The 27,325-nt window shown below is 53.3% G+C and overlaps 1 protein-coding gene across 2 annotated transcripts in view; it reads left to right on the forward strand.

Annotated features, from left to right (window-relative positions):
- The window catches only part of KDM4A (lysine demethylase 4A), a 74,951-nt gene that overhangs the window by 4,802 nt on the left and 42,824 nt on the right, over positions 1-27,325 (forward strand). For both annotated transcript variants that reach the window (XM_075320477.1, XM_075320478.1), the window contains exons 7-9: positions 6,418-6,521; positions 6,624-6,761; positions 23,475-23,656. In XM_075320477.1, coding sequence (XP_075176592.1) covers positions 6,418-6,521; positions 6,624-6,761; positions 23,475-23,656 — 424 coding nt within the window. The remainder of the gene's footprint in view (positions 1-6,417; positions 6,522-6,623; positions 6,762-23,474; positions 23,657-27,325) is intronic.

The raw sequence follows: 27,325 nt of genomic DNA on the forward strand, positions 1-27,325 counted from the left end.
GGAAGAAAAGCGGGTCCAGTCTGGACTCCCGGCATGTCCCTTCACGCTCCACTCTGCGGGGTGCTGTTAAGGTTGATCTTAATAAGGCTGGAGCCTTCACATGCCGTGCTCCTTCGCATCCTCTGTCGAGGCTCTGTTTGAAGTGGGAGCCATCACGGTCCTCTCTGCTTGCAGGAGGCCGGCTCCATCCACAGCCCTGTCTGGTCCCTGCTGGAAGGAGCGTTAACCCCCACTCAGGGACATGGCCCTGCGTCTCAAAGCTAAGTATTGAGACGTTTTTTCAGGGGTCCCGGGTGCTTTTATTATGGGGGCAGTATGTGCTTTAGCGTTACTGTTAATTTCGGCCGGTTCTGGGAATTTCCCATGAGAACCGCGCCGACGGTGCCTGCTCGTCGGCCGCACTTTAAAATCTAGGCCCCGGCTTCAGTTTGGGCCTAGTTTCGTTTTTGGCTTCTTCTGTATGTTTTGCATACAGCGCCGCCCACCGCCCGGCCAGCAGAGGGGAGGGCACTCCTCTCTAAGGAGATGTCCCCTCCCCTGTCTACCCCCCTGTATCTCTGTGCCCTCTGTTTTTCCCGCTCCTGGGCTTATACACGCCCCCCCTCCTTCTCCCAGCGCCATATTCTCAGCGTTTTTATAACACTGAGAAGCGCTGGATGCTACTGCTGCATACTTTTTGGAAAGCTGTCACTTTACAGGGGAGCGGTGAAATCCGGAGGACACACAGAGAACAGGGCTGGTAAGCCACAACCTATGGTTGTGGATTTTTATACACTCAGGCTTTCTACAGGAGTGTGTTTTGGCTGCAGAGCTTCCTCCACAGCAGCATGTCTGTCACTAGGAGCAAGGCTGCAAACATGTATGCTATATGCACTGCTTGCAAGCTAATTCTGCCAGAGCCTAGCACGTACCCACATTGTGATAACTGTGCTAATATGGTTGTGTCTCAGCCTGGAGCCTCCTCAGGGGTCCCTCCGGCTGCTTCGGTCCCGGTGGCTGAACCCCCGGCTTGGATAGCATCCTTTTCACAGGCTCTTTCCAAGTCGTTTGCCGATTCCATGGGGCAGCTGTCCCAGACGCTGCTGTCTATGCATCAGCCTCCCTCTCAGGGTGTCTCTGCGGCTCCGAGCTCTGCAGAGCCCTCAGAGCATGTCCTAGGACCCCGTCCCCCTAAACGGAGACGCACGGACCCTGCTCCTTCCTCGTCCCACGGCTCTGATTCACAAGCCGAGGTGCGGGGCGAGGATGATTCACTTACTGTGGGCTCAGACTCTGCCTCTATGTACCCCATTGACTTGTCTGAGGGCGATGCGGACGTTAGTGACTTGATTGCGTCCATTAACTCCGTACTGAACCTCAACCCACAGGAGTCAGAGGATCAACCCTCTCTGGTAGAGGTACACCAGTTTACCTCTCCTAAGAAACCTAGGAGTGTTTTTTAACCATTCCAGCTTTCAGACCACTGTTAACAAGCCTAGGGCCTGTCCTGACAAACGTTTTCCGAAACGTAGTTCAGATGACCGTTTCCCGTTTCCACCGGAGGTGGTTAAGGACTGGGCCCAGTCCCCAAAGGTAGACCCTCCAGTGTCCAGAATCTCAGCCCGCACAGTAGTTGCGGTGGCCGACGGCACTTCTCTTAAGGATCCCACTGACCGCCAGGTTGACCTTCTGGCCAAGTCTGTATTTGAGGCGGCAGGAGCCTCCTTCTCTCCGTCTTTTGCGGCGGTGTGGGCTCTTAAGGCTATCTCTGCCTCTCTGGCGGAGATTCATTCCCTCTCCAGGGACTCTATTCCTGAGATGGATGCCTTAACTTCCCGAGCTTCGGCTTTTGCATCCTACGCCATGGCTGCCGTCCTGGAGGCTTCTCACCGCACGGCAGTGGCCTCCGCTAACTCCCTCGCGATCCGCAGGATCTTGTGGCTTCGAGAGTGGAAAGCGGACACTTCCTCTAAGAAGTACCTTGCGAGTCTCTCTTTTACTGGGTCACGGCTGTTTGGGGAACAGCTGGATGACATAATTAAGGAAGCTACTGGCGGGAAGAGTACTTCCTTGCCACAAGCTAAAGCCAAGAAACCTACCCAGGGCAGGAACCAATCGAGGTTTCGTTCCTTTCGTTCCTCTAACTGGTCATCCTCTAAGCCCACAGTCTCGTCCACTACCGCCAAGGATCGTAAATCCAACTGGCGCGCAAAGCCGCGTCCTCAAAAGACCGGAGGAGCCGCTGCCACCAAGGCAGCCTCCTCGTGACTATCTGGCCGCGCCAGCAACGTCCTTGGTCGGGGGCAGGCTCTCCCACTTTGGCGACGTGTGGTTGCAACACGTCTCCGATCAGTGGGTGCGGGATATCATCACCCACGGCTACAGGATACCTTTTTCCTCCAGCCCGCCAAACAGATTTTTTCTGTCCACCCCCCCCCTGCTCCAAAGCCGCCGCCTTCTCTCAGGCCGTGGCATCCCTGCAGACCAACGGTGTAATTGTTCCGGTCCCCGCCCGGGAACGGTTCAGAGGTTTCTACTCAAACCTCTTTCTAGTTCCCAAAAAGGACGGTTCCTCCCGGCCCATCCTGGATCTCAAGCTTCTCAACAAGCATGTTCAGGTGCGGCACTTTCGCATGGAATCTCTAAGATCGGTCATTGCCTCAATGACCCAGGGAGATTTTCTGGCATCCATCGACATCAGAGATGCCTATCTGCATGTGCCTATTGCGGTTTCACACCAGCGCTGGCTACGCTTTGCGATCGGAGAGGAACATTTCCAGTTCGTGGCTCTTCCCTTTGGCTTAGCCACGGCCCCCCGAGTGTTCACCAAGGTCATGGCAGCAGTGGTTGCGGTCCTGCACCTCCAGGGGTTGGCAGTGATTCCTTACCTGGACGACCTTCTAGTCAAGGCCTCATCCAGTGTAGACTGTCAGCGGAGTGTCTCGCTCACTCTCGCCACTCTAGTCCAATTCGGGTGGCTTGTCAACCTCCCCAAGTCGACTCTGACCCCGACCCAGGTACTTCTGTACCTCGGGATGCAATTCGAGACTCTGCCGGCACTTGTCAAGTTGCCCTTAGTCAAACAGCAGTCCCTTCGTCTGGCGGTGCGCTCTCTGCTGAGGCACCGCCGTCATTCCATCAGACACCTCATGCAGGTGCTGGGTCAGATGGTGGCGTCCATGGAAGCGGTTCCCTTTGCCCAGTTCCATCTGCGTCCCTTGCAGCTGGACATTCTCCGCTGTTGGGACAAGCGGATCTCTTCTTTGGACAGGCTGGTGGCTCTGTCATCACAGGCCAGGAACTCCCTTCAGTGGTGGCTTCAGCCCCTCTCCCTTTCACAGGGACGGTCCTTCCTGACTCCGTCCTGGGTGATCCTCACCACGGATGCCAGTCTCTCCGGCTGGGGAGCGGTGTTTCTCCATCACCGAGCACAGGGCACTTGGACTCCGTCCGAATCAGCCCTCCCGATCAATGTGCTGGAGATCAGAGCTGTGTTTCTAGCTCTCCTAGACTTTCACCACCTATTGGCGGGCAAGCACATTCGGGTTCAGTCGGACAACGCGACAGCGCTTGCCTACATCAATCACCAGGGCGGAACTCACAGCCGTCTGGCGATGTTGGAGGTTCAACGAATCCTCCAGTGGACGGAGGACTCAAAGTCCACCATATCCGCAGTCCACATCCCAGGCGTGGAAAACTGGGAGGCCGATTATCTCAGCCGTCAAACCGTGGACGGCGGCGAGTGGGCCCTGCATCCGTCAGTGTTCAGATCAATCTGCCGCAAGTGGGGCACTCCGGAAGTAGATCTAATGGCTTCCCGGCACAACAACAAGGTTCCGGTTTACGTGGCTCGCTCCCACGATCCTCAAGCCTTCGCAGCAGACGCACTGGTTCAGGATTGGTCTCAGTTCAGTCTGGCCTATGTGTTTCCCCCTCTAGCGCTCTTGCCCAGGGTTCTGCGCAAGATCCGAATGGAGGGCCGTCGAGTCATACTCATTGCTCCGGACTGGCCCAGGCGAGCCTGGTACCCAGACCTGCTCCGCCTGTCCGTAGGGATGCCGTGGCATCTCCCGGACCGCCCAGACCTTCTCTCTCAAGGTCCGTTCTTCCGCCAGAATTCTGCGGCTCTCAGATTGACGGCGTGGCTCTTGAGTCCTGGATCCTGACGGCTTCAGGCATTCCCTCTGAGGTCATCTCCACCATGACTCAGGCTCGGAAGTCTTCCTCGGCTAAGATTTACCACAGGACTTGGAGAATTTTCCTGTCCTGGTGTCGCTCTTCCGGCCATGCTCCTTGGCCGTTCGCCTTGCCGACCATCCTGTCTTTTCTACAGTCGGGTCTACAGTTGGGTCTGTCCCTCAATTCACTTAAGGGACAGGTGTCGGCTTTGTCGGTATTGTTCCAGCGGCGTATCGCCCGACTGGCTCAGGTGCGCACCTTCATGCAGGGCGCATCTCACATCATTCCTCCTTACCGACGACCCTTGGATCCCTGGGACCTTAATTTGGTCCTCACGGCCTTACAGAAACCCCCTTTTGAGCCTCTCAGGGAGGTTCCTTTGTCTAGACTTTCACAGAAAGTTGTCTTTCTAGTAGCCATAACTTCTCTCAGGAGAGTTTCTGATTTGGCTGCGCTTTCTTCGGAATCCCCCTTTTTGGTGTTTCACCAAGACAAGGTGGTTCTTCGTCCGACTCCGGACTTTCTCCCTAAGGTGGTATCTTCCTTCCACCTTAACCAGGACATTTCATTGCCCTCTTTTTGTCCGGCCCCTGTGCATCGCTTTGAGAAGGCGTTGCACACCTTGGATTTGGTGCGGGCGCTCCGAATCTGTGTCTCGCACCACCGTTTTTCGGCGGTGCACCTCACTTTTTGTGCTAACCACGGGTCAGCGCAAGGGCCTCTCGGCGTCTAAACCGACCTTGGCTCGTTGGGTTAGGTCGGCTATCGCCGATGCCTACCAATCTTCTCAGGTGCCTCCCCCGTCGGGGATTAAGGCGCACTCGACCAGAGCTGTCGGTGCCTCCTGGGCTTTCAGGCACCAGGCTACGGCTCAGCAGGTGTGTCAGGCTGCCACTTGGTCCAGTCTGCACACTTTTTCTAAGCACTACCAAGTGCATGCTCATGCTTCGGCAGATGCGAGCTTGGGCAGACGCATCCTTCAGGCGGCTGTCGCCCATTTGTGAAGTTAGGTTTTGCCTACTTCTCCGTTTAGTTTATTTCCCACCCATGGACTGCTTTGGAACGTCCCATGGTCTGGGTCTCCCATAAAGGAACGATAAAGAAAAAGAGAATTTTGTTTACTTACCGTAAATTCTTTTTCTTATAGTTCCGACATGGGAGACCCAGCTCCCTCCCTGTTGCCTGTTGGCAGTTTTTTTGTTCCGTGTGCTTCACGGCTGTTGTTAGTAGACAGAGTGCTGGTTTTGCCGAGTTTTACTCTATCTCTACTTATGGGTGGATGTCCTCCTTCAGCTTTTGCACTGAACTGGGTAGATTGTCATCCAGGGGGTGTATATAGCCCGGAGGGAGGAGCTACACGTTTAGTGTAGTGCTTTGTGTGTCCTCCGGAGGTCGCTAGCTATACACCCCATGGTCTGGGTCTCCCATGTCGGAACTATAAGAAAAAGAATTTACGGTAAGTAAACAAAATTCTCTTTTTTCCACACCCCTCCGATTGGTGGCCAATACTGCGTTCTGATTAGGCGGCCGGCCTAGAAGGCAACTTTGTATCGCTTCATCCTTTGTCCCTTTTTGAGCTTTGCTTTGAGGATAGAACCTGCGACTCCACCCGGATTCATTCGTACTTTGTTCCCGGTTGCTTGCTTGCACTTTCGGATCGAAGCTGCATCTACACCCGGATTCATCCCTCCTTCCTTCTATCCTCCAAGCAAGGCTCAAAAAGGAACAAAGCATGAACCGATACCAAATCAGAACGCAGTACTGTTCTCAGCGCCAATCAATCGGTGCAGAGGGGGCGTGGAAAAGGTGACGCAACTATGCTCCTACGTGTCACTTTAAGTTCTCATCTAGGTCGTTAATGAGATCATTGCTAGGTGTCAAACATATACAGATCTATCCTGCCCAACAGGACTCCAACGAGCAAAAATGGCACAGGACATTCAGCAACGACCAATGATCCCACAGCAGGGGGCGGATCACTGGTACATGTCAAAGATAACGAGATCGCTGGTGAAGTCGTTGTTTCGTCACAGAAAATGTGACATAACGAGATCGCTAACAACATCGTTGCTATGTGTGAAGTGGCCTTTACAGTAATAAGTTAGCACTCTTATCGGGGGGGGCTCAAAGTTAAAGCAAATGCTAACACTTGCGCTTGTTTGTCTGGGAACTACCTAGTGTGTAATTTATGATTAGAGGCCATGTTTGGGAATGTCTACACTTGCTGTTCATTTCATTGATCTCCATTGTGTGACGCAGGATTCTTCCCCGGAAGCGCTCAGAACTGTGAAGCTTTTCTCCGCCACAAGATGACTGTCATCTCTCCATTCATCCTCAAGAAGTATGGCATCCCCTTTGATAAGGTAGGAGGATTGCCTAATTCACCCATGTCATGGGTATCAGCGAGGAGACATGTGAGCGTCTTCTACTTTCTTTTATAATTTCCCCGGTTTTTCCTTTTTTAGATCACCCAGGAAGCCGGAGAGTTCATGATCACTTTCCCTTATGCTTACCATGCTGGGTTCAACCATGGGTTCAACTGTGCAGAATCAACCAATTTTGCAACTTTAAGATGGATTGAATATGGGAAGCAGGCCGTCCTGGTAAGCAAAGTAATGCCTAAACTGTACCATTAAATGTGTCGCCAGATATTGTTACTTTCCACATTGTATGTCTGTTATTTCTTTGTCGCTCCATTGGGAGACCCAGACAATTGGGTGTATAGCTACTGCCTCCGGAGGACACACAAAGTATTACACTTAAAAGTGTAAAGCCCCTCCCCTCTGCTATACACCCTCCCGTGCATCACGGGCTCCTCAGTTTTTATGCTTTGTGCGAAGGAGGCACACATCCATTACGCCCACGGCTCCCCCCTCCACTGTATACGCCGACAGCCATGTTTTAAGCAGCACATACTGCTTCAGGGTCGGTACGCCAGGGGGCTTCTTCTTGATGCTGGGCCCCCTAGAGTGATGAAATATATATATGGATATATATGTTTGTATGCAGTTTCACAGTTCGGCTGTACATATGTATTGATTGCTGTGCACATTGCTCGGGCCATGTGGCACTCGCTCAGCCGGAGCCGGGGGCACTGGTTGAACTCCGCCGGCGTTACCTGTCCAGGCGGCAGGGACAGAGTTGCAGCTTTTGCTGAGAAACTCTGAGTCATTTTCACTATCCATGTCTCAGGCTATGGACAAATGGTCGGCTAAGAGACTAGGAGTTTGCAGTCCAGACCGGCCCCTTACACAGGCCCCGGGCACTGCGGGATCGCCCCAGGCCTCTATCGGTCTGCGACGAAGCGTGTTCCTGGGGTGGCCTCTAGTTATGACGTGGGGTACTCCAGCACGAACCGCAGTCCCAGTCCGGCTAAGCAGCCTTGCTTGGAATCTTCCCCGACTTCTTCAAGGGTCTCAGCTTGAGGACCCTCTAGAGGATGGGACGGAGGTCGCAACCCAGGACTCTGTCCGGACGTGGCTCTAAAGGCTTCACAGATACTGTACAGAAGCACACCTTCCCGGACAAGCGTTTTACTGAACGCCTTATAACACACGTTGTCCCTTCCCCTCTGACGTTGTTAAGGTTTGGGCTCAGTGTCATAAGGTGCCCTCCAGTCTCTTGACTGGCGGCTAGATCAGTAGTAGCAGTGGCTGACGGGTCCACGCTCAAGAATGCCACGGACAGACAGATAGAACTCCTAATGAGATCCATCTAGGAACCCATAGGCGCGTCCGTTGCCCCAGCCTTTGCAGGGGCGGGCACTCCAGGCTATCTCTGCTGCTCTGTCTCAGATTAATGCGGTCTGCTCCGCATTTTTGCGTCTTGACGTCTCAGGCGGTGGTATTTTCATCCTCCGCCGTGCACAGAGAACCTTTTCTGTATGACGGTCCAGGTCAGGGGAGTGGTCCCCACGTGTCCAAGACCGATGTAGGAGACATTCTGTCTTACGGTCACAGGATAGAGCTCAGTTCTTGTCCTCCGACTAGTTGCTTCAGAGCATCTCCGTCCCCCGAGCGAGCCGATGCATTTCCAGGCGGTGAACACCAGATAGGACGGATCACTCCACCCCGTTCTGGACTTCATACTGCTCAACGGACAGAGAACCTGACGGTTCCGGATGGAATCTCTCCGCTTTGCCATCGCCTTTGATGGCCCAAGGAGGCTTCCTAGCATCAATCGACATCAGGGATGCTTATCTCCACGTGCCGATTGTACCAGGATTTCAGCGCTTCCTGCGCTTCGCCATAGGGGACGAACACCTTCAGTTCGTGGCACTAACTCTCGGCCTGGCGACAGCCCCACGGGCCTTCACCAAGGTCATGACAACGGTGGTAGCGGTCCTACACTCTCAGGGACACTCGGTGATCCTTTACTTAGACTATCTGCTGGTCAAGGCTCCCTCTCGGGTGGCATGCCAACACAGCCCGAACATTGCTCTAGAGACTCTCCAGAGATTTGGGTAGATCATCAATTTCCCAAAGTCAAGATTGACACCGGCCCAATCACTGACATATCTCAGCATGGAGTTTCATACTCTCTCAGCGATAGTGAAGCTTCCGCTGGACATACAGCGTTCACTACAGACAGGGGTGCAATCGCGCCTTCGAGCCCAGTCACACCCTTTGAGGCGCCTCATACACTTCCTAGAGAAGTTGGTGGCAGCAATGGAGGCAGCTCAGTTTGCGCAGATTCATCTGCGCCCACTTCAATGGGACTTTCTCCGCAAAAGGGACAGCAAATCGACGTCCCTCGACAGGAACGTTGCTCCTTCTCGGGCAGCCAAGGCATCCCTTCAGCGGTGGCTTCTTCTCACTTCTTATCGAAGGAAAAATCCTTCCTGCCCCCATCCTGGGCGGTGGTCACGGCTGATGCGAGTCTGTCAGGGAGTCTTCCCCCCGCCACAGGGCTCAGGGTACATGGACTCAACAGAGTCCTCCCTCCCGATCAATGTTCTGGAGATGAGGGCAGTGTATCTTGCCCTAAAAGCGTTCCAGCCATGGCTGGAATGCAGGCAGATCCGATTTCAGTTGGACATCGCCACGGCGGTGGCATACATCAACCACCAAGGCGGCACAAGCAGTCGGCAAGCCTTCCAGGAAGTCCGGCGGATTCTGCTGTGGGTGGAAGCCACAGCCTCCACCATCTCCGCAGTTCACATCCCGGGCGTAGAAAACTGGGAAGCAGACTCTCAGTCGCCGGGCATGGACGCAGGGGAATGGTCTCTTCACCCGGACGTGTTTCAAGAGATTTGTTGCCGCTGGGTGAAGCCGAACGTCGACCTATTGGCGTCCCGGCACAACAACAAGGTCCCGGCATTCATGGCACGTTCTCAAGACCAGATTGGTCGCAGTTTCCACTGCCTTACGTATTCCTCCTCTGGCGATGCTGCCCAGAGTGTTACGCAAGATCAGATCCGACTGCCGCCGCGCCATCCTCGTCACTCCAGACTGGCCGAGGAGGTCGTGGTACCCGGATCTGTGGCATCTCACGGTAGGCCAACCGTGGACACTACCAGGCCGGCCAGACTTGCTATCTCAAGGGCCGTTTTTCCATCTGAATTCTGCGGCCCTCAACCTGACTGCGTAGCCTTTGAGTCCTGGATCTTAGCGTCTTCAGGGTTATCTCAAGAGGTCATTACCACTATGAGACAGGCCAGGAAACCAACGTCCGCCAAGATCTACCACAGGACGTGGAGGATCTTCTTATCCTGGTGCTCTGATCAGGGTTTTACTCTGGCCATTCGCCTTGCCCACTTTTCTGTCCTTCCTTCAATCCGGAATGGAAAAGGGGTGGTCTCTCGATTCCCTTAAGGGACAAATTTCGGCGCTTTCTGTGTTTTTTCAAAAGCGTCTAGCCAGGCTTCCTCAGGCACTCACGTTCCTGCAGGGGGTTTGCCACATAGTCCCTCCTTCCAAGCGTCGGCTAGAACCCTGGGATCGGAACAGGGTGATACCGGCTCTTCAGGAACCACCCTTCGAGCCAATGAGGGATATTTCTCTTTCACGCTTTTCGCAGAAGGTGGTCTTCCTAGTGGCAGTCACGTCACTCCGCAGAGTGTCTGACATAGCAGCACTGTCATGCAAAGCCCCCCTTCCTGGTGTTTCACCAGGACAAGGTGGTTCTGCGTCCGGTTCCGGAATTTCTCCCGAAGGTGGTATCCTCTTTTCATCTCAATCAGGATATCTTCTTACCTTCTTTTTTGTCCTCATCCAGTTCACCGATGTGAAAAGGATTTGCACTTGTTAGGTCTGGTGAGAGCACTCAGAATCTACATTTATCGTACGGCGCCGCTCGGATGCGCTCTTTGTCCTTGTCGCTGGCCAGCGTAAAGGGTCGCAGGCTTACAAGTCAACTTGGCTCAGTGGATCAAGGAACCAATTCTTGAAGCCTACCGTTCTGCTGGGCTTCCGGTCCCTTCAGGGCTGGAGGCCCATTCTGCCAGAGCCGGGGGTGCGTCCTGGGCATTGCTGCACCAGGCTACGGCTCAGCAGGTGTGTCAGGCGACTACCTGGTCGAGTCTGCACACTTTCACGAAGCACTATCTAGTGCATACCTACGCTTCGGCAGATGCCAGCTTAGGTAGGCGAGTCCTTCAGGCGGCGGTTGTCCACCTGTAGGAAGGAGCCGTTTTACGGCTCTTTTACCGAGGTATTCTTTTACCCACCCAGGGACTGCTTTTGGACGTCCCAATTGTCTGGGTCTCCCAATGGAGCGACAAAGAAGGGAATTTTGTTTACTTACCGTAAATTCCTTTTCTTCTAGCTCCAATTGGGAGACCCAGCACCCGCCCCTGTTCCCTTCGGGCTGTTCTTTTGTGTACACATGTTGTTCATGTTGAATTGTTCTTTTGGTTCATGGTTTCAGTTCTCCGAACATCCTTCGGATTGAATTTACCTTAGACCAATTTATAAGTTTCCTCCTTCCTGCTTTTGCACCAAAACTGAGGAGCCCGTGATGCACGGGAGGGTGTATAGCAGAGGGGAGGGGCTTTACACTTTCAAGTGTAATACTTTGTGTGTCCTCCGGAGGCAGTAGCTATACACCCAATTGTCTGGGTCTCCCAATTGGAGCTAGAAGAAAAGGAATTTACGGTAAGTAAACAAAATTCCCTTCTTTGTGACCGCACAATCGCAGCGCTGCTGTCTGTAGTGTTCTGGGGATGCTGATTTCTTCAGCGCTCTATTGGGAGACCCAGACGATTGGGGTATAGCTACTGCCCTCCGGAGGCCACACAAAGCACTACACTAAAAAGTGCAATGCCCCTCCCCCTCTGGCTATACCCCCCCGTGGTATCACGGGTTCTCCAGTTTTCAAGCTTTGTGCGAAGGAGGTCAGACATCCACGCATAGCTCCACAGATTTTAGTCAGCAGTAGCTGCTGACTATTTCGGATGGAAGAAAAGAGGGCCCATATAGGGCCCCCAGCATGCTCCCTTCTCACCCGTGGATGGTGTTGTAAGGTTGAGGTACCTATTGCTGGTACAGGGGCTGGAGCCCCACATGCTGTTTTCCTTCCACATCCCCTTGTAGGGCTCTGTGGAAGTGGGATCCTGCCGGCCTCTAAGCTCTGACGCCGGGCTCCATCCACAGACCCAGTTGAACCTGATGGATACGGAGCAGGAGTACAATCAGGGACATGGCCCTGCATCATACAGGTACTCTGTGTCCCCGGCAGGCACAGACACACTCCGGGCTGGCTGGGTGTTGTAGTGCGCCGGGGACCGTAACGTTGGAGTTAGTGTTCCTACAGTTTACTGGGGGACTTTGTGTTGTGGGAACGCAGCGCCGACCCCCACTGGACCGGGCGGCGCTGCTGTGACTTGTGGTGCGCCGGGGACACGCCGACCGCGCTTTTACGGCGGCGGCGTTTATAAATCCAGTCCCCGGCTTTTGCGGCCTAGCTCCGCTTCGTTCCCGCCCCCACCCTGTCAATCAGGGTAGGGGAGAGACGCTGTTTCGCAGCAGCGACGAGGGCTGGAGCCTGATTTACATGCTCCAGCCCTCTCACTAGGCACAGAGGGAAGCAGGCTTCCCGCTCTTAGTCAGGAACGCCCAGGGCCCGCCCCCCCTCCTCTCCCAGGACGCCGGCAGCCATTACATGCAGTCTGGCTGGAGGAAGGACGCAAGGCTCTGGGAGACCTGGACTAGGGGGCTTTTGGAGATCACACACCCGCTCTTAAGCGGGCGGTAAGCGGCTTTTCAGCTGGCCCCTCTAGTGCCTCAGTGTGTATTGGTGTACTGTGTCACCAGATATATATATTTAGTTATTTCTTGCACTGTAAGGTCGCTTCCTGGCTGGATACCCCAGATCGCTCTGAGGAAGCAGCAACATGTCATCCACAAAACGCAAGGCTGCCAAGGCTAGGGCTGTGTACACTGCGTGTGCTGCATGTGGGGCTGCTCTACCAGCAGGTTCCAAAGACCCCCATTGTGTGCAATGCTCAGATCCGGTGCTGCTTCGCCAGCCGGAGTCCGGAGAGGTAGTGACCCAGGCTGAGACGCTTGTAAGTCCTGCCCCGGTGTCAGGGACAGACTTTGCAGTTTTTGCTGATGGAATGTCTGTGACTATGGCAAAGATCCTTGAAACTTTGCAATCCATGACTGGGGCTCAGTCTATGGACACGGCGAGGTCTCTGTCCTCTAATCCCCCTCAGTTGGAATTAGTCCAGACTGCAAGGGGGTCCCCGGCTTCCCAGGCTGAGTATTATGACTCAGATGATAGCCCCAGCCACCCTAAGCGAGCTCGCTGGGAAAGACCCTCAACGTCATCACACTGCTCAGGGTCTCAGCGCAATCAGTCGCCCTGTGATGCGTCTGAAGAGAGTGATCAGGAGTCTTATCCTGGAACCCCTCTCAATCTGGATACCCCGGATGGGGACGCCATGGTAAACGATCTTATCTCAGCCATCAATAGACTGTTGGATATTTCTCCCCCAGCTCCTTCTGCAGAGGAGGCAGCAGCAGAGCAGGAGAAGTTTCGTTTCCTCTATCCCAAGCGTAAATTGAGTGCTTTCTTGGATCACTCTGACTTCAGAGAATCAATCCAGAAACACGACGCTCATCCAGAAAGGCGTTTCTCTAAACGTTCTAAGGATACACTTTTTCCTTTCCCCCCTGATGTGGTCAAGCGCTGGACCCAGTGTGTCCAAAAGTAGACCCCCCGATTTCCAAACTTGCAGCTAGATCCATAGTTGCAGTGGAGGATGGCGCTTCACTTAAGGATGCCAATGACAGACAGATGGACCTTTGGTTAAAATCTGTCTATGAAGCTATCGGCGCGTCGTTTGCTCCAGCATTCGCAGCCGTATGGGCGCTCCAAGCTATTTCAGCTGGTTTAGCAAAAGTGGATGCTATCATACATCCAGCGGCGCCGCAAGTGGCGTCCCTTACCTCGCAGATGTCTGCGTTTGCGTCTTACGCTATCAATGCGGTCCTAGAATCTACCAGCCGCACCTCAATGGCGTCCGCCAATTCGGTAGTTTTGCGCAGAGCCTTGTGGTTAAAGGACTGGAAAGCAGATGCTGGTTCCAAAAAATGTTTAACCAGCTTGCCTTTATCTAGAGATAGACTGTTTGGCGAGCCATTGGCTGACATCATTAAACAGTCCAAGGGTAAAGACTCTTCTTTACCCCAGCCCAGATCAAGCAAACCTCAGCAGAAAAAATGGCAGCAGAGGTTTCAGTCCTTTCGAGGTTCGGGCAAGACACAATTCTCCTCGTCCAAAGGGACTCAGAGGACGCAAAGAGTCTCAGATTCCTGGCGGGCTCACGCACGCCCCAAGAAAGCAAATGGAGGAACCGCTTCCAAAGCGGCTACCTCATGACTTCCAGCCCCCCCCCTCCGCATCTCCGGTTGGGGGCAGGCTCTCCCGCTTTTCCGACATTTGGACGTCACAGGTCAAAGACCGGTGGGTGACAAACATTTTGTCTCGCGGGTACAGAATCGAGTTCAGTTCTCGTCCTCCAGCTCGGTTCTTCAGAACCTCCCCACATCCAGACCGAGCAGATGCCCTGCTGCAGGCGGTGGACTCCCTAAGAGCGGAAGGAGTAGTGGTTCCTGTACCGCCTCAGGAACAAGGGCGAGGGTTTTACTCCAATCTCTTTGTGGTTCCAAAAAAGGACGGCTCGTTCCGTCCTGTTCTGGATCTAAAGCTGCTCAACAAACATGTGCACGCCAGACGGTTCCGGATGGAAACCCTCCGCTCTGTCGTTGCCTCAATGTCTCAAGGAGACTTCCTTGCCTCAATAGACATCAAAGATGCTTATCTCCACGTGCCAATTGCTACAGAACATCAACGTTTTCTACGTTTTGTGATAGGAAACGACCATCTTCAGTTCGTAGCTCTGCCATTCGGTCTGGCGACAGCCCCCCGGGTCTTCACCAAGGTCATGGCGGCGGTGGTAGCAGTCTTGCACTCTCAGGGACACTCGGTGATCCCTTACCTAGACGATCTACTTGTCAAGGCACCCTCTCAAGAGGCATGCCAACTCAGTCTACATGCTACGCTGGAGACTCTACAGACGTTCGGATGGATCATCAACTTTCCAAAGTCGAATCTGTCACCGTCACAGTCGCTAACGTATCTTGGCATGGAGTTTCATACTCGAGCAGCGAGAGTGAAGCTTCCGCTGAACAAGCAGCGGTCCCTACAGACAGGGGTGCAATCCCTCCTTCAAGGCCAGTCGCACCCCTTACGGCGCCTCATGCACTTCCTCGGGAAGATGGTGGCAGCCATGGAAGCAGTTCCCTTTGCGCAGTTTCATCTGCGCCCACTTCAATGGGACATTCTCCGCCAATGGGACGGGAAGTCAACGTCCCTGGACAGGAAAGTCTCTCTTTCCCAGACGGCCAAGGACTCTCTACAATGGTGGCTCCTTCCCACCTCATTGTCTCAGGGAAGATCCTTCCTGCCCCCATCCTGGGCAGTGGTCACGACAGATGCGAGTCTGTCAGGGTGGGGAGCAGTGTTTCTCCACCACAGGGCCCAGGGGACGTGGACTCCGCAGGAGTCCACCCTTCAGATCAATGTTCTGGAAATCAGGGCAGTGTATCTTGCCCTACTGGCCTTCCAACAGTGGCTGGAAGGAAAGCAGATCCGAATCCAGTCGGACAACTCCACAGCGGTGGCATACATCAACCACCAAGGAGGGACGCGCAGTCGGCAAGCATTCCAAGAAGTCCGGCGCATTCTAATGTGGGTGGAGGACACAGCATCCACCATATCCGCGGTTCACATCCCAGGCGTAGAAAATTGGGAAGCAGACTTCCTCAGTCGCCAGGGCATGGACGCAGGGGAGTGGTCCCTTCACCCGGACGTGTTTCAGGAAATCTGTCGCCGATGGGGAGTGCCGGACGTCGACCTAATGGCGTCCCGGCACAACAACAAGGTCCCGGCATTCATGGCGAGGTCGCGCGATCAAAGAGCTCTGGCGGCAGACGCATTAGTTCAAGATTGGTCGCAGTTCCGGCTCCCATACGTCTTCCCGCCTCTGGCACTCTTGCCCAGAGTGTTACGCAAGATCAGATCCGATTGCAGCCGCGTCATACTCGTCGCCCCAGACTGGCCGAGGAGATCGTGGTATCCGGATCTGTTGCATCTCACGGTCGGTCGACCGTGGTCACTGCCAGACCGACCAGACTTACTGTCCCAAGGGCCGTTTTTCCATCAGAATTCTGCGGCCCTGAACCTGACTGTGTGGCCATTGAGTCCTGGATCCTAGCGTCCGCAGGATTATCTCAAGGAGTCGTAGCCACAATGAGACAAGCTAGGAAGTCTACGTCTGCTAAGATCTACCGCAGAACGTGGAAAATTTTCTTATCCTGGTGCTCTGCACAGAGAGTATCCCCTTGGCCATTTGCATTGCCCACCTTTCTTTCCTTCCTGCAATCGGGGTTGGAAAAGGGCTTGTCGCTCAGCTCCCTTAAAGGGCAAGTCTCGGCACTATCCGTGTTTTTTCAGAAGCGTCTAGCACGTCTTCCTAAGGTGCGCACGTTCCTGCAGGGGGTCTGTCATATTGTGCCCCCGTACAGGCGGCCGTTAGATCCATGGGATCTGAACAGGGTACTAGTTGCTCTCCAGAAGCCGCCTTTCGAGCCTCTGAAAGAAGTTTCCTTTTCTCGCCTGTCACAGAAAGTGGCGTTTCTTGTTGCGATCACATCGCTTCGGCGAGTGTCGGAGCTGGCAGCTCTGTCATCCAAGGCTCCCTTCCTGGTGTTCCACCAGGACAAGGTAGTGCTGCGCCCCATTCCGGAGTTTCTCCCTAAGGTCGTATCCTCGTTTCATCTTAATCAGGATATATCCTTGCCTTCCTTTCTTTGTCGCTCCATTGGGAGACCCAGACAATTGGGTGTATAGCTATTGCCTCTGGAGGCCACACAAAGTATTACACTTAAAAGTGTAAGGCCCCTCCCCTTCTGGCTATACACCCCCAGTGGGATCACTGGCTCACCAGTTTTGTGCTTTGTGCGAAGGAGGCAACACATCCACGCATAGCTCCACTTTTTAGTCAGCAGCAGCTGCTGACTATGTCGGATGGAAGAAAAGAGGACACATATAGTGTCCCCAGCATGCTCCCTTCTCACCCCACTGTATGTCGGAGGTGTTTGTAAGGTTGAGGTACCCATTGCGGGTACGGCGGCAGGAGCCCACATGCTGATTCCTTCCCCATCCCTTTTTACAGGGCTCTGGGTGAAGTGGGATTTACCGGTCTCCAGGCACTGAGACCGTGCTCCATCTACAGCCCCTGGAGAAGATGCTGGATGGAGCGGAGTACATCAGGGACATGGCCCTGCTTCCTCAAGGTACTCTGTGTCCCCGTGCATTTGGCGCTCACACCGCAGCATGCTGGGTGTTGTAGTGCGCCGGGGGACATCAGCGCTGCGGCGCCTGTGCCATGGCCTCATTCAGCTTTGCTGAAGCAGGCTCACTTATGGGAATTGGTCGCGCCGGCCGCTGGGACTGCGGCGCGGCTGGCACTTGTAGTGCGCCGGGGACTTCAGCGCGGCCTGCGCTTTTACGGCGGCCGCGCTGATAACTAGAGTCCCCGGCTTTTGCGGCCTGCTTCCGTTCGTTCCCGCCCCCAGACCTGCCAGTCAGGAGAGGGGCGGGACGCTGGCCACTTCCAGGAATCGGTCGCGCCGGCCGCTGGCAGCGGCGCGGCTGGCACTTGTGGTGCGCCGGGGACTTCAGCGCGGCCCGCGCTTTTACGGCGGCCGCGCTGATAACTCGAGTCCCCGGCTTCTGGGCCTAGCTCCCTTCGTTACCGCCCACAGCCCTGACAGTCAGGGTAGGGGCGTGACGCTGCATAGAGCAGAGCTGAGAGCTGGAGTATGTTTTGCATACTCCACCCCTCTCACTGTGTGCACTGTGAGTCCGGATTCCCGCACTTTCTCAGGCACGCCCACGGCTTCCTTCTCTACAAGGACACCGGCAGCCATTAGTGTCAGTTTCTGTACGATACAGAGACAAGTGTGGAAGACCCTGGCATTCTGATAGTCACACAATCGCTGTAACAGGCGTTAAGCAGCACCTGTGGTGCTAACCCCACTAGTGCAGAAGTGCACTTATAGATATGCTTGTACTATATACATTGCACTGTTTGGTCGCACGTTGTATATACCCTCCTGGATTATGCGGAGGAGTTATCAGCATATTCTCTGTGTAAAACAAAGGTGCAGAACCACATGTTTTTCTATACAGCTGGTACAGCATGTACGGCTATACGGCCGGCAGGTACATAGACTCCCATTGTATGCACTAATGGCCAGGGGATGAGGACGGTGTCTGCAGTATTTACTGACAGTTTTTCTGAGACTATGGCTATGATACTAGAAGCCTAGCAGTCCGGACATGTCTCTCACAATATGGGCACTGTTGAATCATTGATCCATGGCCCCCCTCAGTGTGAATAACTAACAGCTCCGGGAATGTCACACGCATCCCAGAGTCACGGCTCTGCACGGACGTCAGTCCCAGACAGCCTAAGTGGGCTCGCTATGAGCGGCCTCGGTTTCATCAGGGTCCTAACAGAAGGACTCGCTGTGTAATGAGGCGGAAGTAGCGGCTCAGGATTCTGATCCTGAGACCGCTCTCAATCTGGATACACCTGATTGTGACGCCATAGTAAATAATCTTATAGCGTCCATCTATAGAATGTGGGTTATTTCTCACAGCTCCTCCAGTGGAGGAGTCAGCTTCACGTATTTTTCTGGACCACTCTGCCTTCAAAGAGGCAGTCCAGGAACACCACGCTTATCCAGATATGCGCTTCTCCAAACGACTTAGGATACACGTTATCCCTGTCCCCTGACTTGGTCAAGGACTGGACCCAATGTCCCGAGCGGCATCCTCCAATCTCCAGGCTTGTAGCTAGATCCATAGTTGCAGTGGGAGATGGAACTGCAAACTCAAAGATGCCACTGACAGACAGATGGATCTCTGGTCGAAAGCCATCTATGAGGCTGTCGGCGCACCGTTGGCTCCGGCATTCTCTCCCTTGGGGCACTCCAAGCTATTTCAGCTTGTCTTACACAGATTGACACGGTTACACGTACATCTGTGCCGCAGGTGGCATCCTTAACCTCTCAAATGTCTGCATTTGTTTCTTACGCGATTCAGGTTGTCCTGGACTCTGCGAACCGTGCGGCGGTAGCCTCCGCTACTCCGTGTTTTTAAGCAGAGCCTGGTCTGCTCGTTAAGTGAATGGAAGGCAGATTCTGCTTCCAAAAAAGGTTGCCTAACCAGTTGCCTTTTTCTGCTGACCGACTGTTTGGTGAGCGTTGGATGTAACCATCAAACAGTCCAGGGGTAAGGATTCATCCTTTCCTCAGCCCGGACACAACAAACCCCAACAGAGCAAGAGGCAGTCGGGGTTTTCGGCCTTTTCGAGGCTCGGGCAGGTCCCATTTTTCCTCGTCCAATGTGGACTCAAAAGGATCAGAGGAGCTAAGATTCTTAGCGGGCTCAGTCTCGCCCAAAAAAGCGACAGTCTGAAAACCCGCTTCCAAGGCGGCTTCCTCATGACTTGCGGCCTCGGTCGGTAGCAGGCTCTCCCGCCTTGGCGATATTTAGCTGCCATAGGTCAATGACCATTGAGTGTGAGACATTCTGTCTCACGGGTACAGGATAGAGCTCACTTCTCGTCCTCCAACTCGATTCTTCAGAATTTCTCCACCTCCCGGCCGGGCCGCTGCTCTTCTGCAAACAGGGTGCACTCTATAGGCAGAAAGAGTGATGACCCCCGTTCCTCTTCAGGAACAAGGTCACGGTTTTTACCCCAAATTCTTTGCGGTACCTATAACAACGGGCCGTTCCGTCCCGTTCTGGATCTAAAAATGCTCAGCAAGCTCGTGGACACCAGGCGGTTCCGGATGGAATCCCTCCGCCATGTCATCGCCTCAAGGTCCCAAGGATATTTCCTAGCATCATTAGGCATCAAGGATGCTTATCCACACGTGCCGATTGATCCAGAGCACTAGCGTTTCTACGCTTCGTTATAGGAGACGAACACCCTCTGTTCGTAGCTCTACCTTCCGGCTAGCGACAGTCCAACTGGTCTTCGCCAAGGTCGGGGCAGCAGTAGTCACAGTCCTGCACTCTCAGGGTCACTCTGTGGTCCCGTATTTAGACGATCTACTTGTCAAGGCACTCTCTTAGGAAACATGCCAACACTGCCCGAACGTTGCGCTGGAGACTCTCTAGAGTTTTGGGTGGATCATCAACTTTTTAAAGTCAGATCCGACCCCGACCCTATCGATAACATATCTAGGCATAGAGTTTCTTACTCTCTCAGCGATAGTGAAGCTGCCGCTAGACAAACAGCATTCACTACGGGCTGCAAGCTCTTCTTTAAGAACCAGTCGCACACATTGAGACGCCTCATGCACTTCCTACGTAAGATGGTAGCAATGGAGGCAGTTCCTTTCGCGCAGTTTTACTGCGTCCACTACAATGGGACATTCTCCGCCAATGGGACGAGGAGTCGACGTCCCTCAACAGAGTCGTCGTTCTTTCTCAGGCGGCCAAGGAATCTCTACGGTAGTGGCTTCTTCTCACCTCTTGGTCAAAAAGAAGGTCCTTCCTATCCCCGTCCTGGGCGATAGTTACGACAGACGCGAGTCTATCAGGGTGGGGAGCAGTTTTTCTCCACTACAGCGCTCAGGGTACGTGGACTCAGCAAGAGTCCACTCTTCAGATCAATGTTCTGGAACACAGAGCAGTGTATCTTGCCCTACAATCCTTCCAACAGCGGCTGGAAAGCAAGCATATCCGACTTCAGTCGGACAGCTCCACAGCGGTGGCATACATCAACCACCAAGGAAGAACGCGCAACCGGCAAGCCTTCCAGGAAGTCCGGCAGGTTCTGATGTGGGTGGAAGACGCGGCATCCACCATATCCACAATTCACATCCCAAGTGTGGAAACTAGGAAGCTGACTTCCTAAGTCGCTGAGGTGTGGCCGAAAGAGTATGGTCTCCTCACCCGGACGGGTTTCAGGAGATCTGGCGCCGCTGACAGAGGCCGGACGTCGATCTAATGGCGTCACGGCACAACAACAATGTGCCAGCTTCATGGCACGGTTTCACAATCATCGAGCTCTGGCGGCAAACGCCTTAGTTCAGCATTGGTCGCAGTTCCAGCTACCTTAGGTGCCACCTCTGGCATTGTTGCCCAGAGTACTGCGCTAGATCAAGACCGACTGCGGCCGCGCCATCCTCGTCGCTACAAATTGGCCGAGGATGTTGTGGTACTCGGTTCTGTGGTGCCTCACGGTAGGCTAACCGGGGGCACTACCAGACCAATCAGACTGGCTGTCTCAAGGGCCATTCTTCCATTTGAATTCTACGGCCCTCAACCGGATGGTGTGGCATTGAGTCCTGGAACCTAGTGTCGTCAGGATTACCTCAGGACGTGGTTGCCACCATGAGACAGGCTAGCATACCAACGTCCGCCAAGATTGACCACAGGACGTGGAAGATGTTCTTATCTCGGTGCTCGGCGCAGGGTGTTTCTCCCTGGCCGGTTGCATCGTCTATGTTTCCTTCCTTCCTGCAATCTAGGTAGGAAAATGGGTTGTCGCTCAGTTCCCTTTAGGGACAAGTCTCAGCGCTATCTGTATTTTTTCAGAAACGACGACTTCCTCAGGTACGCACGTTCCTACGGGGAGTTTGTCTTCTCAGCACTCCGTACAAGCGGCCGTTAGAGCCCTGAGATCTGAACAAGGTTCTAATTGCTCTCCAGATGCCGCCTTTCGAGCCTTTGAAGGATGTCTCCCTTCCCGTTTTTTCACGGGAAGTGGCCTTCTAGTAACGGTCTCGTCTCTTAGGAGAGTTTCCGAGCTAGCAACGCTCTCATACAAACTCCCTTCCTGGTCCTTCACCAGGACAGGGTAGTTCTGCGTCCGGTTCCGGAATTTCTCCCTAAGGTGGTATCCCATTTTCATATCAATCAGGATATCACCTCACCTTCTTTGTGTCCTCGTCCAGTCCATCAATTTCAGAAAGATTTGCATCTGTTGGTTCTGGTGAGAGCACTCAGGTTCTACTTCCCGCATGGCGCTCCTGCGCCACCCGGATGCACTCTTTGTCCTTGTCGCTGGTCGGCGTAAACAGTCGCAAGCTTCCAGATCCACCCTTGCTCGGGGGCTCGAGGAACCAATTCTTGAAACCTACAGTTCTACTGGGCTTCTGGTTCTCTCAAGGCCGAAGGCCCATTCTACCAGAGCCGTGGGTGCATCCTGGGCATTACGGCACCAGGCTACGGCTCAGCAGGTGTGTCAGGCACCCACCTGGTCGAGTCTACTTACTTTTACCAAGCATTATCAGATGCATACCTACGCTTCGGCAGACGCCAGCCTAGGTAGATAAGTCATTCAGGCGGCGGTTGGCCACCTGTAGGAGAGGGCCGTTTGACGGCCCTATCATGAGGTATTCTTTTACCCACCCAGGGATTGCTTTTGGACATCCCAATTGTCTGGGTCTCCCAATGGAGCGACAAAGAAGAAGGGAATTTTGTTTACTTACCGTAAATTCCTTTTCTTCTAGCTCCAATTGGGAGACCCAGCACCCGCCCTGTTTTCTCGGGGTTTTTCTGTTTTTTCGGGTACACATGTTGTTCATGTGGTATGGTTCAGTTCTCCGATGTTTCCTCGGATTGAATTGGTCTTTAAACCAGTTATTGGCTTTCCTCCTTCTTGCTTTGGCACTAAAACTGGTGAGCCAGTGATCCCACTGGGGGTGTATAGCCAGAAGGGGAGGGGCCTTACACTTTTAAGTGTAATACTTTGTGTGGCCTCCAGAGGCAATAGCTATACACCCAATTGTCTGGGTCTCCCAATTGGAGCTAGAAGAAAAGGAATTTACGGTAAGTAAACAAAATTCCCTTCTTTGTCCTCATCCGGTTCACCGGTATGAAAAGGACTTGCGTTTGCTAGATCTGGTGAGAGCACTCAGAATCTACATTTCCCGCACGGCGCCCATGCGCCGTTCCGATGCACTTTTTGTCCTTGTCGCTGGTCCGCGCAAGGGGTTGCAGGCTTCTAAAGCCACCCTGGCTCGATGGATCAAAGAACCAATTCTAGAGGCCTACCGTTCTGCGGGGCTTCCGGTTCCTTCAGGGCTAAAAGCCCACTCAACCAGAGCCGTGGGTGCGTCCTGGGCATTACGACACCAGGCTTCGGCTCAACAAGTGTGCCAGGCAGCTACCTGGTCGAGTCTGCACACTTTCACCAAGCATTATCAGGTGCATACCTATGCTTCGGCGGATGCCAGCTTAGGTAGAAGAGTCCTGCAGGCGGCAGTGACACCCCCGTAGGGGAGGGCTGTTTTGCAGCTCTAACATGAGGTATCTCTTTACCCACCCAGGGACAGCTTTTGGACGTCCCAATCGTCTGGGTCTCCCAATAGAGCGCTGAAGAAGGGAATTTTGTTACTTACCGTAAATTCCTTTTCTTCTAGCTCTTATTGGGAGACCCAGCACCCGCCCTGTTGTCCTTCGGGATTTTTTTGTTGTTTGCGGGTACACATGTTGTTCATGTTGAACGGTTTTTCAGTTCTCCGACGTTATTCGGAGTTAATTTGTTTAAACCAGTTATTGGCTTCCTCCTTCTTGCTTTGGCACTAAAACTGGAGAACCCGTGATACCACGGGGGGGGTATAGCCAGAGGGGGAGGGGCCTTGCACTTTTTAGTGTAGTGCTTTGTGTGGCCTCCGGAGGGCAGTAGCTATACCCCAATCGTCTGGGTCTCCCAATAAGAGCTAGAAGAAAAGGAATTTACGGTAAGTAACAAAATTCCCTTCTTTGTACATTGTTTGCAGTGCTCCTGCAGGAAGGACATGGTGAAAATCTCCATGGACGTCTTTGTGCACAAGTTCCAACCTGAGAGATATAAACTCTGGAAGGCCGGAAAGGATTTCACTGCTATCGACCACTCGCTGCCCACCCCAGAAGCTGCTGAATTTGCAGATGATCAACAGGCCGACACAGATCAAAAGAAAAGGTCCGTTAAAAATAAGTCCACCCACCCTTTTCCTCCAAAGCACAGGTATTGATCTGATATAATTAGGCTTACCTTCTGGCGATCTGTCCAGACGAGCCTTTTACATACTATAGATGTCTGTTAATATCACACAAGATGAACTCAAAAATGTGTATCCGCTACTGGTCAGTGTAGTGATGCCGATCTATATTACATGGGCATGCGCATTAGTTGACAGTGTTTTATATGGGGTTTTTGGTTAGGTTTTTTCTTCTTTTTAGGGTTGGCTCATGTGACCATAGAGGAATGTGTGTGGTTTTGTTTTTTTTTTTTTTTTTTTTTTTTCTTTGTCGCTCCATTGGGAGACCCAGACAATTGGGTGTATAGCTATGCCTCCGGAGGCCACACAAAGTATTACACTAAAAGTGTAAAGCCCCTCCCCTTCAGCCTATACACCCCCCGTGCTCACGGGCTCCTCAGTTTTTATGCTTTGTGCGAAGGAGGCAGACATCCACGCATAGCTCCACAGCTTGGTCAGCAGCAGCTGCTGACTAGGTCGGATGGAAGAAAAGAGGGCCCATAACAGGGCCCCCAGCATGCTCCCTTCTCACCCCACTTTGTCGGCGGTGTTGTTAAGGTTGAGGTACCCATTGCGGGTACACAGGCAGGAGCCACATGCTGTTTTCCTTCCCCATCCCTTAATGGGCTCTGGGTGAAGTGGGATCCAGATCGGTCTCTAGGCACTGGGACCGTGCTCCCTCCGCAGCCCCTGGGAATCTGCAGGATAGGAGCTGGGTATCGTCAGGGACAAGGCCCTCCTACTATGAGGTACTCTGTGTCCCCGTGGGGACCGCGCATGGAGCGCTGGTGCCATACACATTACAGCACTGCTGGGTGTGTTAGTGCGCCGGGCATGGAGCGCTTGGGCCAGACACTTTCCAGCTCTGCTGGGTGTGTTAGTGCGCCGGACATGGAGCGCTTGTGCCAGGCACTTTCCAGCGCTGCTGGGTGTGTTAGTGCGCCGGACATGGAGCGCTTGTGCCAGACACTTTCCAGCACTGCTGGAGGTGTTCGTGCGCCGGGGGACTACCGCGCGGCCGCGCTTATAACTTTAGCCCCCGGCTTCTGCGGCCTAGTGTCGTTTATTCCCGCCCACAGGCCTGCCAGTCAGGGGAGGGGCGGGACGCTGCACGGTTCGTCAGCGGAGGGCTGGAGCATACCTTAGTATCCTCCGCCCTCCTCACTCAGTACAGTGGGGCACTGGATTCCCGCACTTTTCTTGGGCACGCCCACGGTCTCCTCCTCCCCACAGAACGCCGGCAGCCATTCCTGTCAGCGATTCAGACGCTGGAGAGGAGAGACAACACAGGGAGACCCAGGCAGGGAATCTGGTGACCACACAACCGCTCTGAGCGGTCGGTAAGCAGCACCTGTGGTGCTGGCCCCACTGAGTACCGAAGTGTATATATATGTATATATATATATATATATATATATATATATATATATATATATATATATATATATATATATATATATATATATATATATATATATATATATATATATATATATATATATATATATATATATATATATATATATATATATATATATATATATATATATATATATATATATATATATATATATATATGCTTATAGGCTATACATTGCACTGTACGGTCGCTCTGTTGATTTTTGGCTATATACCCTCCTGGTTGTTCTCAGAGGAGACAACATGTCGTCTGCAAAAAGCAAGGGTGCCAAAGCACAGGCGTACTTTGCAACCTGTACCTCATGTACAGCTGTACTACCGGCAGGTTCCACTGACCCTCATTGTGTGCAATGCTCTGCCCCTGTGGCACTTACTCAGCCGGAGCCTCTGCTACAGGTGGCCCAGGTGGATCCACCTGCTACCACTGTCCAGGTGACAGGGACGGAGTTTGCAGCCTTTGCTGACAAACTGTCTGAGACTATGGATAAATGGTCTGCTAAAATACTGGAAGCATTGCAGTCCAGACCGATGATTCATCCCCCTCAATTGGAACAGCAAAGTGCCCCGGGGGTAACCCATAGGTCCCAGGGTGAGGTCTCTGACACGGACCGCAGTCCCAGGCCGCCCAAGCGGGGTCGCTGGGAAATTCCTTCCACTTCATCACACTGTTCAGGGTCCCAGCAGGGTGACTCTCTGGAGGATGAAGCGGAGGTATCAGCTCAGGATTCTGATCCTGAAGCCGCTCTCAACCTAGACACACCTGAAGGTGACGCAGTAGTGAATGACCTTATAGCGACCATCAATCAGGTGTTGGATATTTCTCCCCCAGCTCCTCCAATTGAGGAGTCTGCTTCTCAAAAGAAATTCCGTTTCAGGTTTCCAAAGCGTACATTAAATATGTTTCTGGATCACTCTGACTTCAGAGAGGCAATCCAGAAAAACCGAGACTGTCCAGACAAGCGTTTTTCCAAGCGCCTTAAGGACACACGTTATCCCTTTCCCCCCCCCCCACCCCCCCACCCCCGAGGTTGTCAAGGGCTGGGCGCAGTGTCCTAAGGTGGATCCTCCAATCTCCAGACTGGCGGCTAGATCCATAGTTGCAGTGGAAGATGGGGCTTCACTCAAAGATGCCACTGACAGACAGATGGAACTATGGTTGAAATCCATCTATGAAGCTATAGGCGCGTCTTTTGCCCCAGCATTCGCTGCCGCATGGGCACTCCAAGCTATCTCAGCTTGTCAGGCGCAGATTCATGCAGTAACACGTACATCTGGCCCGCAAGTGATGTCCTTAACCAATCAGGCGTCGGCGTTTGCGTCCTACGCCATTAATGCTATCCTGGACTCTGCGAGCCGTACGGCGGTGGCATCCGCCAACTCGGTGGTACTCCGCAGGGCCATGTGGCTACGTGAATGGAAGGCAGACTCTGCTTCCAAAAAGTTCTTAACCGGTTTGCCATTTTCTGGCGACCGCTTGTTTGGTGAGTGATTGGATGAAATCATTAAACAATCCAAGGGAAAGGATTCATCCTTACCCCAGTCCAAACCAAACAGACCTCAACCACGGAAAGTACAATTGAGGTTTCGGTCCTTTCGGACCGCGGGCAGATCTCAATTTTCCTCGTCCAAAAGGCCTCAGAAAGATCAGAGGAACTCCGATGCATGGCGGTCTAAGTCACGTCCTAAAGACCGCCGGAGGAACCGCTCCCAAAGCGGCCTCCTCATGACTTTCGGCCTCCCCAAACCGCATCCTCGGTCGGTGGCAGGCTTTCCCGCTTTTGCGACACCTGGCTGCCACAAGTAAAAGACCGTTGGGTGAGAGACATTCTGTCTCACGGTTACAGGATAGAGTTCAGCTCTCGTCCCCCGACTCGTTTCTTCAGAACATCTCCACCCCCCGACAGAGCCGAGGCTCTTATGCAGGCGGTGGGCACCCTGAAGGCGGAAGGAGTGGTGATCCCGGTTCCTCTTCAGCAACGGGGTCACGGTATTTACTCCAACTTGTTCGTGGTGCCAAAAAAGGACGGATCCTTCCGTCCCGTTCTGGACCTAAAGCTGCTCAACAAGCATGTGAAAACCAGGCGGTTTCGGATGGAATCGCTCCGCTCCGTCATCGCCTCAATGTCCCAAGGAGATTTCCTGGCATCAATAGACATCAAAGATGCTTATCTCCACGTACCGATTGCACCAGA

Source organism: Anomaloglossus baeobatrachus, chromosome 8, assembly GCF_048569485.1.
Source record: "Anomaloglossus baeobatrachus isolate aAnoBae1 chromosome 8, aAnoBae1.hap1, whole genome shotgun sequence".
Lineage (NCBI taxonomy): Eukaryota > Metazoa > Chordata > Amphibia > Anura > Aromobatidae > Anomaloglossus > Anomaloglossus baeobatrachus.